At 42.6% G+C, this 14326-nt stretch overlaps 1 protein-coding gene across 2 annotated transcripts in view; it reads right to left on the reverse strand.

The window, feature by feature from the left end:
* Positions 1-2490: 2490 nt before the first annotated feature.
* The window catches only part of RNF41 (ring finger protein 41), a 35311-nt gene continuing 23475 nt past the window's right edge, over positions 2491-14326 (reverse strand). For both annotated transcript variants that reach the window (XM_077111030.1, XM_077111029.1), the window contains 5 exons: positions 10511-10623; positions 5929-6200; positions 5174-5309; positions 4667-4770; positions 2491-3838 (listed from right to left, as the gene is read on the reverse strand). In XM_077111030.1, the coding sequence (XP_076967145.1) occupies positions 3487-3838; positions 4667-4770; positions 5174-5309; positions 5929-6200; positions 10511-10600 (954 nt within the window). In that variant the 5' untranslated portion in view covers positions 10601-10623 and the 3' untranslated portion in view covers positions 2491-3486. The remainder of the gene's footprint in view (positions 3839-4666; positions 4771-5173; positions 5310-5928; positions 6201-10510; positions 10624-14326) is intronic.

The raw sequence follows: 14326 nt of genomic DNA on the forward strand, positions 1-14326 counted from the left end.
ACAATCATAGGCTTTGTCTTAGATTGAGGATATGTTGCTAATTTTAAGTGTTTGATATTTTGGAAATGTAGAAAAATGTTCTGATTTTCAAATACATGTACTGAAGTAAAAAACATTCAGCCAATCAACCATCACCACCTCACCAATTCTCTTACCCTTAAAAGCCTGGAATGGATTGATGACCTTTTTCTGTAAAGGGCTAAATAGTAAATATTTTAGGCTTTGCAGGCCATAGTTTTGCTGTAACTACTCAGCTTGGCTGTAAAGCAGCCAAAGACAACGTGTAAACAAATGGGCAGGGCTTTGCTCCAACAAAATTTTTACAAAAGCAGGCTGCGGAACTGTGGGTTATAATTTGTTGAATTCTGATCTAGAAATACAACTTCTGAAGAGCCTTTCCTGACACCCACGAACATCAGTGGCTTCATCATCCCTCGGCTCACATAGTGCTTGCAAATTCACTGAGCACATTTATTTTGCTTACCTATATACTCATATCAATTAGGGAGTATGTTCTTTGAAGGACGTGCCATTTTTGTGCCTAAACCCCCATTCCCACCCTCATGAGTACTTTGCAAAGTAGACATTCAATGAATATTTGTTTCCAAAAACTCAATCTACCCTAAAAGGAAGATTTGGTACCACTCATGACATTAAAAAGAAAGAGCAGAGGTTCTGAAAGTAATTTTAAAGGCGCTTCAGAAAAATATTTTAAGCACTACTGGTAATCACTGCAGTGCATATATTACCTTTTCTACTCTACACTGGAATGGGGTCATCACTATTTTATAACCAGACTTCATGTGTATGAGAGTATAGAGTTTAAGTGGGTACAGGAAAGCCGGTGCCTTTTTTTAACCCACTAGAATAGCTAGAGAACTATTACATTTTTTGTGTTTACATTGGGTGCATGATATATAACAAATTTAAAATATAGTTCTGAAGGAAAAAAGGATTTGCTTTGTCTAATGATAGAAGGTGGCAAAATGCTGACAAAAAGGGTTTATCAAAGTCAGACAACATAGGAGGAACAGCTGTATCAGGTTCCCTGCCTCACATCTGCTTTCTTGAGAGACACTGGTGGCGGGGTGTGTGTGTGTGTGTGTGTGTGTGTAAGCTTCATTACATCCAGTGGAATCCTGGATTTTTTTTTTTTCCTGGGGACAAAGGGAAAAGATACATTAAAGTCTTCTGTAGAATGTGTTCCCAAATTCCAGGAGCACTTAGGAAGGGGCATGGAATTCAGAGTAAAGGCAGGCTCTGGAAAAAACACAATTCAGATCACTGGATAGAGAGTTTTCGAGGCTATATAACAGGAAGAATGTAGGAGGGAAAACAGGGCAAAGCAGATGTGAGATGCACACTATTCCCACACAGACATACTACAACAGAGGTTAGTTCTAGGACAAGGATGGTTTACAAGCAAGAAAGAAATAAAAGGAATTAAGGCAAGAGAAAAGCCAAAGCAGAGGAGAACCTTCACAAGAAAGGGAGGGGTGTTGCATTAAGAATTTAGTTGATTAAAAGGTTTATTATCAGTGCAGTCAACACTATGGAATAGCACAAACAACACAACCAGCAACCTGCAGACACTAGTGCAAAGGGTAGGGAAGCCTTAACTGTGCTTCCTGGCTCCATCTGAGGGTAAGGATGGGAGAGTATGGGTCTTGGTAAGGCAGGCAAGGGCAGAGGGGAGTGGAAGAGATGGAGTAACCAGATTAAGTATAGCAGCGATTTCAAATTCCTGAGCACAATGTCCTGGGGTGGAATGTGTGACTGTTCTTCACTCCCCTCAAGCTCTATCCCTCCACCACAATCCCAGTGGAGCCGTGCCCCAACTATCCAGACCTACAGCAAACTGGTCTGGAATGAAACTCCAATAATAGAAGAAAGTGTTATAGTATGGTGGGGAGGAACTTTCAATCTTTCCCCAACTCCATTTCCACCTGCCTATAAATTAATCACACCCACTATCCTTCCCTTATTCTCCCAGTCACTCTACAGGTCAAGGAATGCCCCCAGTAGCCTGAAATGGAACTGAGTTCTTCGGGGGTATAGGTGAAGCAGAGCAAAGCCTGTACCCAGAAGTGACTAGGGACATAATTTCTATCTCATTTTGCCTAGTGAAGCTAAGAACCTAGCTATATATCTCAAGGAAAAGTGAGAATGGGGTGAGAAATGCCTTCAAAATTACTACTACAAACCCAGAGTTTTAGGATGAGACTCTGGAAGGGGTGAACAAAGTCCTCCAGAGGGCACAGGCATCAATGCTGGATTGTCCCTTTCATCACTGGAGTGCAGGAAGCTTCTCATCTCAGATGGGGTTACTAAGGGTTGGGATAGACATCAGGAAGTTCAGCCCAGGACTCCCTTCGCTCTTCCTATATTAAAGCCAAAGGTTGTGCTGAAAAGGAAAAATATAAAACAGAACCCCCATCCCTGCCCCACCCTATCCAGAGCCCCCACAACAGGAACAGCAAGAGTTTTAAGTTTTGTTGATTTTTTTTTTGTTTTCTTAAAAAAAAAAGTAAATAAATTAAATTGCCACCAATGTGGCTGGGCTGGAAAGTGGGGTAGCCATAACCAGGCCATTCTAAAAAAGTGGAAGGAGGAGGGAAATATAAACAAAGTATAATGGCTAAAGGAAATTATCAAAATCACTTAACTACAATCACAGGGCTGGAGAAGGGTCTGTGGATGTATTACTGCCCATATAAGCAGCAGTGCCTATCTTATTTCAGCAAAAGCCAGAAAACAGCTCCTTGCTGAGCCTATCAGCCCCAATCGGCTAACCCCAACCCCCAACCCTGACATGCCCTCACTGTGAAAGTACAGAAGAGTTCATCTGGAAATTTTCGGCATTCCAACCCACACAACTGCAGGCCCAGTGGGAGCCTGCACCTTTAAGATATGCTGAACAGGGATATTGCTTGACACAAAGGTCCAGTCTTCCCCTAAGGGCCATTGGTGATTGCCAGTTACTATCTGGCTTTACTATTTCTTAGGGTTTTGGTTCTACCCTTTCCATTTCTTCAGGATTTCTGCTCCCCAGAGATATCCTCTAAATGCTGCTCAGAGTCACTAGATCTGCCTGTTCCAAGTCCCTGGTTTTAGATGAGGGAAACAATTAAGAGTTTCCTTACTCGACTCTGATCCTCTGGAGGAAATGGATCTCTTTGTGCTTTCTGAAAATTCCTGGGACCAGGGACCCTAGGCAGGAAAACAGATAGAGGTGGGGACCCTCCTAACCAGACTGAGAATTTACAGACATTTTAGGGGTAGAAATATGGCAAAAGGAGGGAATCTGAGTGTCCCACCTGAAAAGCTTAGCACAGTGCCCCAGGGCCCTTCAGTGCCAGCAGACCCAGATGTGTGGCTCAAGTGTAGGCCATGGTATTTTGGGGTAGGGGAGAGGACGCAGGGCCCAGCTGGTGGAGTGATGAGAGTTTCTGATTTCCATCTCATCCTGGGAGCCGTCGTGATGTCCTATATTTCCTCGACGCCATGAGCAAATATCATGACAAGCCCCGGCTCCTGCACCATGTCATCACCCATATGCTGGTTCTCGCAGGCCATCACAACAACAGCCTGCTTTCCAGGGATGCGCTTGGCCACGTAGTTCTCATAGTAGCGCCGGTTCATCTGTCTTGTCTCTAGTGTGGCCAGACCCTGGGGCCAGCTACGCTCATGGGCATTTTCAATCAGCTCGTTGACAATAGAGGCAGGACAGCCACTCTCCACCAGGGAGCGCTTGATAACGGCCTGGAGCACGGCGTCCGGGGTCGAGATCATCCCTCCCCAGCGAGTCACTCTTGCAGGCTGCAGGGAATTCACCCACCTGTGTGGAGGGGGGATGGGGGGTGAAGGTGGTCATTCCAATTCTTCCCCTTTCTCTGCATTGCTTTTTTCTAATAGGAATGACCACCCACTCTGCACTTGACTTAACCCTATCTTTCCTTCTATTACTTGATTAGAAACTCCAAATTTTCCCCTTAGATGGTCCCATTTGAGCCACTAAGCATTACTCACAGATTAAATTTCATGAGTGTAGGTACCCTTTTGTTTTTCTTTGAAATCCCAGTACTTAGCACACAGTGCCTGGCATGTAATAAAGTGCTCAACAAATGTTTATTGAATGAAGTAATTATTCCTCTGTACTGTGTCCCACTCAGCACTATTTGCCCTGTATATATTGATTCACACTTACAGTTTAAGTTTAGGAACTGTATAAACTCCGAACTGAAAGGGATCTTAAGACTTCGCTTGTTTTTGTTGCATTTTAAATCACTTTCCCAGATTTGCATCCTGTCTTCTCTTCTTTGGACTGTGAGCTACCTGACGACAAGGATGGCATCTTCTATTCCTTTTTCACCCTCCTAGTATTCAATAGCCTTTAATACAGGGTTTTGTACATGGTAGGTACTCTCCTAATTTTGGATAAATTGCAGCCTTGGGTGGGTTCTCCTTTCCATTCCCCCAAATAAATAAAGACCTGAACTGAGGCCCATCCTCTTCTCCTCGGCCCCTGTCCTCCATCCCAACAGCTGAGGAGTGGTGGCCCTAGCCCAGCCCTTGGTGCCCTTCTGCCACTGCCCTGCTCTTCTTCCTTCTGAGTCTCTATGCCAGGATGTGGAGTGAGCAACTCCACGTCCTGAGTGACACTCACTCTAGGATCTCGTTGTATTCAATTGTCTCTTCCAGGTTCTGAAGGTTGGGATTGACACTCCGGATTGCACGCATATATGCCTTTAGCAGCTGGATGTCTCGCTTCTGTTGGAGGGGAGGAGAACCAGGGATGACGGTTAAGGCAGACAGCAATTGAAAGATAAAAGCTTGTCTGAGAATGGGAACATCTGAGAGATCTGGAGAACAACCAGACAGACTGTAAGTGTCAGGAGGACAGGGATATGACTATTTCATTTACAGATATAGCCCCAGTGCTCAGCAAAGTACCTTTACAGAAGATATTTGATACATGGTAGGTGAATGAATGGCATAAAAGAGATGAAGGGATGATAGAAGTGCTCCAATCCAATTCTCTAAGCCACAGGGCAGAATCCACTCACACAGGCTCACAAGCACAAGCATAGGTCTGTGTGCTCAGAGTAAACCACAGGCATGCAGTTATCTGCATATCAGGGACATGTTCTCCTCCATGTTCTCTGAAACTTACCTGCTCTGCCAGCTGGTGTTTGTGTTCGGCTGACGTCTTCTCCAGCTCTGCGATGCGTGTCTGCTGCTGCTGTACCACTGAGCGCAGGTGCTTAATGCAGTTGTGGTTTGGCAGCTCATCTTTGGGCATCTCCAGGCTGCAGCCCAGGGTGGGGAAAGAGGAGGACAGGTGCACTCAATGGGACATATGGGCAAATGGCCAATTCTGTGGTAGAAAATTGCTGAGTGGGCTTTCTCCTATCCTAAATTTCTAACTTCATTTCAGGCCTCCTCTCTCTTATTACTTTCACTTTCTTCTTCTAAGCTCCCGCCTTGCCCCTTTGCTGTCTACTTTCTCTGGTCTCCCCTATACCTACCACACAGCTCTCCTTTCCTCTTACAGATTCTGCCTGTGCACTCATTCCTTCTGAGAAGCTGCAGATTCCCAGTTTCAGCTACTGGCATTTAATCAAATATTTCATACCCCACAGAAAGGAAAAATATGGCAAAAGGAAATATGAGAAGGCTGGAAATTAGAGTAGTCAACCTGACAAGGAGAAGTAGCACTGGACTGAAAGGAAAGGATAAAGTACATCAGTCTTTAGTATTATCACACAGATTGCCGAATTACTTTTATTAAAGTAAAAGCAAAAAGGTCATAGTTGAAAAGCAGCAAGGAGGTGCTTATCTTGGGGGAGGAAGCCAGAGAGGCCAAGGACTCTCCTTGCATAGGAGACCTCCTCAAGTAGTGAGCAGAGGGTCCAGGGGGAATCTCACCCGCAGCCCTGTTCACAGGTTACAGGCCTCTTCGGGTTGTGCTCACAGTCACTGAGGTGAGACATGAGGTTGTCAAGCCGGACAACAGCACTGCAGCCAAACACAGCGTTATCACAGGCAATCTGCAGCTTTGACAACATATTCCGCATGATCCGAGGTACCGGGCGCAGGTGGGCTACCGTCACAACACTACGGTCCACTGGACATGTCTGCTGCTGAGAGAACCACTGGGTGATGCAGGCATTGCAGAAAGCATGCTCACAATGAGGTGCCTAGATAGGAGAGGAGCAGAAAAGGGCACAAGGGAATTAGTAGGAGCTAAGAGCTTGGATATGATAACCTCACAAAGCCAACTCAGCCTCTGAGCAGCTACCAGGACCAGAGTTCTCCGGGGTCACAGCTAGTATAGATCTACTATAGGCAAGGTACTAGGGGAATAGACTTAAGATATTCTCCCTGTGCTCAAAATTACAAATGGGTTGTGAGACAAGATAAACAAGATATTATATAACAGTAAGAGATATAAATAACATTCCAGGACAATAGGAAAAATGACATAAGACAGCAATTATTAATTGCCAAATGGATTGCATACACAGTGTTTGTCATAGAAGTTCAGAAGAGGACGATCTTTTCAGGCTATGTCAATCAGGGCAGGTATTATGGAGAAGACAATTTGATATTTTTTTTTAAACTTTTTTTATTGTATAGTATAACATATACAAAGCAAAGAAATAAAAAAGCAATAGTTTTCAAAGCCCTTTTCAAAAAGTGGTTACAGGATAGATCCCAGAGTTTGTCATGGGCTACCATACGATCCTCTCAGATTTTCCCTTTTAGCTGCTCCAGAATATAGGAGGCTAGAGGGCTTAAATACTTTTTCTTTTTAATTAATTAAAAAAAAATTTTTAAACATAACAACCACAAACATTCTTACCATATGATCATTCCATTGTACATATATAATCAGTAATTCACAATACCATCACATAGTTGTATATTCATCATCATCATCATTTCTTAGAATATTTGCATCAATCCAGAAAAAGAAATAAAAAGAAAACAGAAAAAAGTTCATATATGCCATAGCCCTTACCCCTCCCTTTCACTGATCACTACCATTTCAATCTACTAAATTTATTTTAACATTTGTTCCCCCTATTATTTATTTATTTTAAATCTGTATGTTTTACTCGTCTGTTGAAAAGGTAGATAAAAGAAGTATCAGGCACAAGGTTTTCACAATCATACAGTTATACTGCGAAAGCTATATCATTATACAATCATCTTCAAGAAACATGGCTACAGGAATGCAGCTCTACATTTTCAGGCAGTTCCCTCCAGCCTCTCCATTAGACCTTAACTAAAAAGGTGATATCTATTTAATGTGTAAGAATAACCTCCAGGATAACCTCTCAACTCTGTTTGGAATCTCTCAGCCATTGACACTTTATTTTGTCTCATTTCGCTCTTTCCCCTTTTAGTCAAGAAGGTTTTCTCAATCCCTTGATGTTGAGTCCCAGCTCATTCTAGGATTTCTGTCCATGTTGCCAGGAAGGTCCACTCCCCTGGCATGTCATGTCCCACGTACAGAGGGGAAGGGCAGTGAGTTTGCTTGTCGTGTTGGCTGAGAGAGAAAGGCCACATCTGAGCAACAGAAGAGGTCCTCTTGGGGGTGACTATTAGGCCTGATTTTAAGTAGGCTTAGCCTATCCTTTGCGGGGTTAAGTTTCATATGAACAGATCCCAAGATTGGGGGCTCAGCCTATTGCTTTGGCTGTCCCCACTGCTTGTTAGAATTTGATATAGGTTTTAAAGGCTGATTTAGACTACAGATGTGTGTCTGTATGTGTGTGGGGGGGGAAGGTAGAGATTTATTGGCAAAAGTTCAAAGCAAGAAAGCAAAAAATACTTTTTTAAAACCCAGGGCTCTGTTGAGAGGTGAGAGTCCTCTCTTTGTGTAAGCCCAAATTCTTATTTTATGAGAACTGACGTTTTTCCCAAAATCACATTCTTTTTGGTTCCATACAGCTCATACTTCACCCCATTTCCCTGATAACTCAGATAACTTCTAAAGTTAATCCCTCAAAGTGAGAAGATCCTTGGGTTTATGGAGACACCATCTAGCATATAGCACGGGGCACAGTAGATGTAGATGTTGATGAATGAATGACTGGAGTGCCTACTATGTCCCAAACACTTTACTAGGCATTTGGGCTGAAAAGAGAGAGGACACTTTCTGCCCTCAAGATGTTCACAGACACCAAAGACTGAAACCTAGGAAGGCTAAGGAAAGAAGTCATCCTCAAGATCACTAATCCAACTCAACTGTCAGTAGTTTTTTATTTTTTACTCAAAGACATATTTGCTTCTTTTCAAAGTCCTATGACCCTTCTTCCAAAAACATCCTAAATTTGTCTGCTTTTCTCCATCTCTATTGCCACTAACCGAATTCAAGCTCAAGCACCTAGCAAAACGTTTGGGACACAGCTGGCACTCCAGCCATCATTCATCAACATCTACTAAACATAGTCCCACTACTTCTCTCTCATGCCCTTATTCTACACTTTACATTCAGGAGCCAGAGTGATCATTTATTTAAAACTGCAAACCATTCATACTACTTTCCTGTTAAAAATTTACAATGGCTTCCCATTATACTTATAACAAATCCAAACTCTCATATTAGGACCTATAAAATTTCACTTGAGATGACCCCTGTATGTCTGACCTCACCTCAATCACTGTACCCAATACTTTCTGGCCATCTTGGTTTATCTTTCTATTCCTTGACCATACCCTAACTTGTTTCTGCCTCAGGACCTTTGCTTTTGCTGTTCTCTTTTCCCTTAAATGCCCTTCCTCTAGATCTTAGGATGAATGACCTCTTATCATTGGTCTCAGCTCAGCTGTTGCTTCTTTGAAGACTTCCCTATCTAAACCTGCAGATTTGTACAGAATTGGCTAACTTTTGTATAAGAAAGGTGAGCAAAAAAAAAAAAATAATAATAATAATATATATATGTGTACACACACATATATATATTCAAATTTACTTGTATTGCCTAAATATGCCCTGGAAGGATAGCCAATAAACTGAAAAAAAAAAAAAAAAAAGAAGTTAACTATTGGGGGTGGGAGAGATTAGGTGGAGAAGAATAAGTATAGAAGTGAGAGTTCTCACTATATACCTTTTTATAGGGTTTTTACTTATGAACCATGTGAAAGTATTACCTATTCAATAAATAAAATAAATATGACATGGGGAACTCGGCCTCCCTAGCAGGGACCTGCTACCTTTGGAACCTGGCCTCAATAGCTTTCCCTGTTCCTCAGAAGGTAAATTTGGAGGTTGGGAAGGGGCAGGGAAGCAGAGAATAGTCTGATTTAGACAGTCACTGATAGCTACTGATCCTTTCACACATGACTCACCTCAAATGACAGTGCTAGAAAACAGAAACTGTCCCGATAGGGTGAAGAGGGAACCTGACATACCCCATGACCTCTTGACACTGCCAGAATAGCTTCTTCTACATCTGCCTTCTAATGGCAGCAAGCTGCAAAGGCCTAGACAGGGGATAGGTCTAGGGCTGGTTGACATTGGAATGTAGTCTAATTTTTATTCAGCTCAGGCATCTGTGCTCCTTTAGTTGGCTGGAAGCTGGGAGAGTAAGAATAAATTCAAAGAATCAAGGGAAGCCCCTGGGAGTTATAGAACCAGTGGATAGGAGGAAGGGCCATGAGGCCTCATTGACTGGTGTCCTGGTTTGGAAAATGGGATTATCTCTAGCTGACCAGGAGTGGCAGCGGATTAATTGGTATTTACAGAGTGAGGGCAATAAGGGCCTTGAAGGATGATGTACCATGAATACAACTGTTAAGAATTCAATTCACTGTACTTGCCAGGTAATCATGAGCTGCTCCTCATACTTGCCCCAGGAAAATAGAGTTGACTGGTCTGGCAAGGCTGGTAAATAAATGACCATTTGAAGATGGCAGCTTTCATATAAAAATTCAGAGTGCATGTCTGTATCAAAAATTGGCCTTTTCAAAAGACCTCCAAGAGGAAAACAGTACAGTATATACAGTTCACTATTTTCTATTTGTTAGATAGGCAGGCAGAAGAGGCGTGCAGGGAGACTGGCTGATTACATCATGAAAATGCAGAGAGAACTTACCAAGGGCGTCCAGAAGTTCAACAGTACACAGGGAGACAGAATCTAGTCAGAGTCCCTGGAGAGAAAAGGACGCTACCGAGCTACTCTCAAAAGACGGAAACATATGGCTGACAATGTTTTTTTTTTTTTTACAGCTGAAAAATCTCAGAGCACCTTAGAAGACACCATTGGATTTGTGTGGTGTCCATCCAGACAGACCCTGGAAGAAGGCAATACTCTTCTTATAGCCACTGTTCCTCTGTACCAGATCTTTATAAGGAAGGGGAGGAGAGAAAAAGATAGGGAGCCAGAACACAGTCTTCCCCATCAGTCCCATGCTATGGGCTTTAGTTTTCCCATGAATATTTTCTACCAGCTCCACAACCATCTGTTGCCTCACCAAACCAGCCATCAGACCCACTCACCTGTACTGGCTCCTCCAAGACTCCACTGCAAATAGGGCAGATAAGGTCTTCATCAACATCCCCCTGGAAACGAGTTACATCATACCCCATGTCTCATCACTGAAACCTAGGTCCTGGAAAGGAGAAGATAGGAAAAAGAAGCCAATTTAAAAGAAGTCTACAGATATGTGGCCAACATGAACTCAATGCCATGATCCATTCATTTTTCAATAAATGTTTATTGAGAACCTACTATATGCCAGATATTTGGGAAAGAAAAAAAAGGTGACCCAAGAAACTTAATTCTAATGTGGGAAAACATTAATCATACACTTAAGATATGAAGTGATAAATGCTTTGATAAAGCAAGCACAGGAAGAGAATAATAAATGTGGGCGTGTAACCCGGCTGGCTGAAAGGAGTGTGTGCTTTTAAAAATAGGTGACACCAGAGCTGAGTCCTGCAGGACAATCAAGAGTTAGTGTTTGGGGGAGGAAGCATTAGGGTTTTAGGTACATAAAACAGTATATTCAAAAGCCCAGAAGTATAGCTCATATGAACTATCCAGACTCCTGGGGTCCAGGGTGGGAATGAAGTCTTGTAGTTCTGTGTAGGTTGGTGTAATGCTGGGATACATCTCAGACTATGGTGGGTTGATAATTGGGAGATGTTGATGGAGTCCCTTGAGGGTCCAAAGGGGTGGGGGATATATATATAAATATATGGAACCATTGAACTTTCTCATCTGGAAAACCTTGGGTACCCCCTCAACCACTGTGACTCCCAGGAAAATGGGGCAGGCCCTTGACTGAGGCTTGCTCTTATGAAACTTGTTTCTATAGGGGAAAAGCTAAGACTGCCCATAGCGAGGCCTAGAAGTTGCTTCCAGAAAACCTCTTTGTTGCTCAGATGTGGCCTCTCTCTCTAGGACCAACTCTGTAAGGATATGACATTCAGGAGTGAAGGTATCCCTGGAGGCATAGGGCATAGTTCCCGGGATGAGTCTGGTCCTGGCACTGTGGGATCAAAGACGCCTTCTGGACCAAGGGGAGGAAAAGAGGCATAGTAAAATAAGGCATCAGTGGCCAAGAGAGTTCAAATGGAATTGAGAGGCTATTCTGGAGGCTACTGTTACACAAGCTTCAGTTAGAAAGTGCTGATTACCATGGTTTGCTAAACCCCAACATCACTCCTGCTGACTCTTGAGAACACCTAGGGCTCAAACTGAGATCCTATAAACGTTTCATGCTCTAATTTGCTCTCCTGGACCCTATAATTCCCAGAGGGTTCCTAGGTCAGATAAATCCTGAAACCCAGAGGGAACAGCCATTCCGAAATTATCAATTAATTATATCCCCCTATTCTTTAGTGCTGACACCCTTTCTCAACATGAAAAAGTCAGAGTGGGCATTGCCCAAAGATCCCTATAGATTGGGAGAAGGATCAAAGGAGAAGGAGGAGTTATAACAGAGAGAACAGGATTTGGCAAATGAGCCAAATTTTAATCACTATTAATACTCCTTCTACTTGTTTATGTAGTGGAGTGGCTGAGCCTACCTATAATTATGCCTGGGAGTTGCTTCCAGAGGACCTCTTTTGTTGCTCAGATGTGGCTACACTCTCTTTCTACACCCAGCTCTGCAGGTAGAATCACTGCCCTCCTCCCTACAAGGGTTATGATATCCAGGGCTGAAAGTCTCCCTGGCAACGTGGGATATGACTCCCAGGGATGGGCCTGGTCCTGGCACTATGCCTTCCTGACCAAAAGGGAGGGAAATTTTAATGGAATAGGGTATCAGTGGCTGAGAGAGTTTGGATGGACTTGGGAGGCTATTCTGGAGGATACTCGTGCATAGGCTTCAGCTAGATATTGATATTTGCCATGGTTTGCCAAACCCCAACCAAAACCATGCCTGCCAACCCCGGTGAGCACTTAGGGTTCTGTGTGAGATTCTACAAAGGTTCCATGCACTATGATTATTTTCTAGAAATTTACAACCTCTGGATGGGTTCCTGGGCTGGATGAGTCCTGAGGCCCAGGGAGGCTAGTCTCTCCAGATTATCAAGTAGTTCCATCCCCCTATCCCATATTATTGACAGCCCTTTCCAACATGAAAAAGTTGGAATGTGCAGGGCCCAGATACCCCTGAAGATTGGGAGAAGCAGCACAGGAGAAGGTAAAGTTATAACAGAAGACAGGATTTGACGAATGAGTATTACTGCTGAATCATTATATTGATATTTCTTTTAGTCTCCAGTGTCTCGGAGCAGCTAGAAGGAAAAAACTAAAATTGCAGAACTGTAACCCATACCAAACTCTGAAATCTGTTCTATAACTAATTGTTGCAGTTTGCTTTGAAATTTAGTGCTTTTTTGTATATGTTATTATTCATAAAATGTTTAGGAGCAGCTAGAAGGAGAAATCTGAGATGGTGGAATAGTAGCCCATGACAAACTCTGGGATCTGTTCTGTAACTACCTGTTGAAGAGTACTTTGAAAATTATTGCTTTTTTCTTTCTTTGCTTTATATATATATCTTTTAGAATTAAAAAAAAATTTTTTAAAGCCCAGAAGTAAGAGGGCATGTGATGGGTTTGGGGAACTGTTAAGTGGTTCAGAAAAAAGGCTTACCTGAAGGGTACACGGGAAGAAGGCTGCAGAGGCAAGCAAGGGCCAGGCCATGATTTTTTAATTTTATTTTAATGACGGTTAGTGACAAGGTTTTTACAATCATAGGGGCAGAAGATAAAAGCTATACAATCATTATCAGAAATCCAGGCAGCTGGATTATAATTCAGAGATTTCAGGTATTTCCCTCTGTTTACTCCAATATACCAGAAAGCAGAAAGGAAAAACTATATAATGATTTAGGAATCAAAATCATCCCTTACATCCTGATTTCTCAGTTAAAACTGTGCCCCAGCTCATCTGTTTCTAGTAGGAGTTTATTTTCTATTTCATTCATCTGCAGTCCATGAAATCTTTTGTAAGGAGCTTGGACTTTTCCTTAAGGCTTTGGGAAGCCACTGAAATAATTAAAAGGAAGTGATATGATTTAAAAAAGAAAAAAGGAGTTCTCTTTTAGAATCACTCTGTCCACAAGGCAGAGTTTGGAGACAAAGAACATCTGGGCAGAGAGAGATGGTGAGAGTCTGAACTTAGGTGATGGCTATGGGGATAAAGAAGAAGAGCTATTCAGAGATCAAGGATTCAATGAACAGTGATGCTGCCATGCCTCTCCTTTGGGCATTCAAGGGTCAAACCCAAAAAAGAGGTTGGTGAACAATGATTGAAACTGCCCTGTGTACGTCCAACTCGCGGGCAGATTGGATAAAAAAACAGGCATCAAATCCACAGATTCGACAAAAACAGGCACCAAATCCACAGATTCGACATCAACATATGATGTCCTGGGGAAAAAATGAGCTCAGTCAATCAGATGTTTCTCAGGAATTTAGAATCAGGCTGTCCATCGCTTCTCAGCCTTATGGTTAAGATCAAGTGTAGAACCATGCTGTCCAGTTAGGAGACAGAAATTTAAAAGGGGCCAGGGAAGAGAGGGACAAGGTGCGGAAAAGTCTTGATAGGTCACATGTAATGGTTAAAGATTGAAAGCTTCTCCCTAGCAGGAAAAAGTCAAGGATGCCTACTTTCACCTCTGCTATTCAAAACTGTACTGGGAGTTCCAGTCAGAGCAATTAGGCAAGAAAATGAAATAAAAGCACCCAAATTGGAAAAGAAGAAGTAAAACTATTCACAAATGACAAGATCCTATATACAGAATCTACAAGACAGCTTAGAGCTAATTAACAAATTCAGCAAAGTTGCAGGGTACA

Source organism: Tamandua tetradactyla, chromosome 7 (assembly GCF_023851605.1).
Source record: "Tamandua tetradactyla isolate mTamTet1 chromosome 7, mTamTet1.pri, whole genome shotgun sequence".
Taxonomy (NCBI): domain Eukaryota; kingdom Metazoa; phylum Chordata; class Mammalia; order Pilosa; family Myrmecophagidae; genus Tamandua; species Tamandua tetradactyla.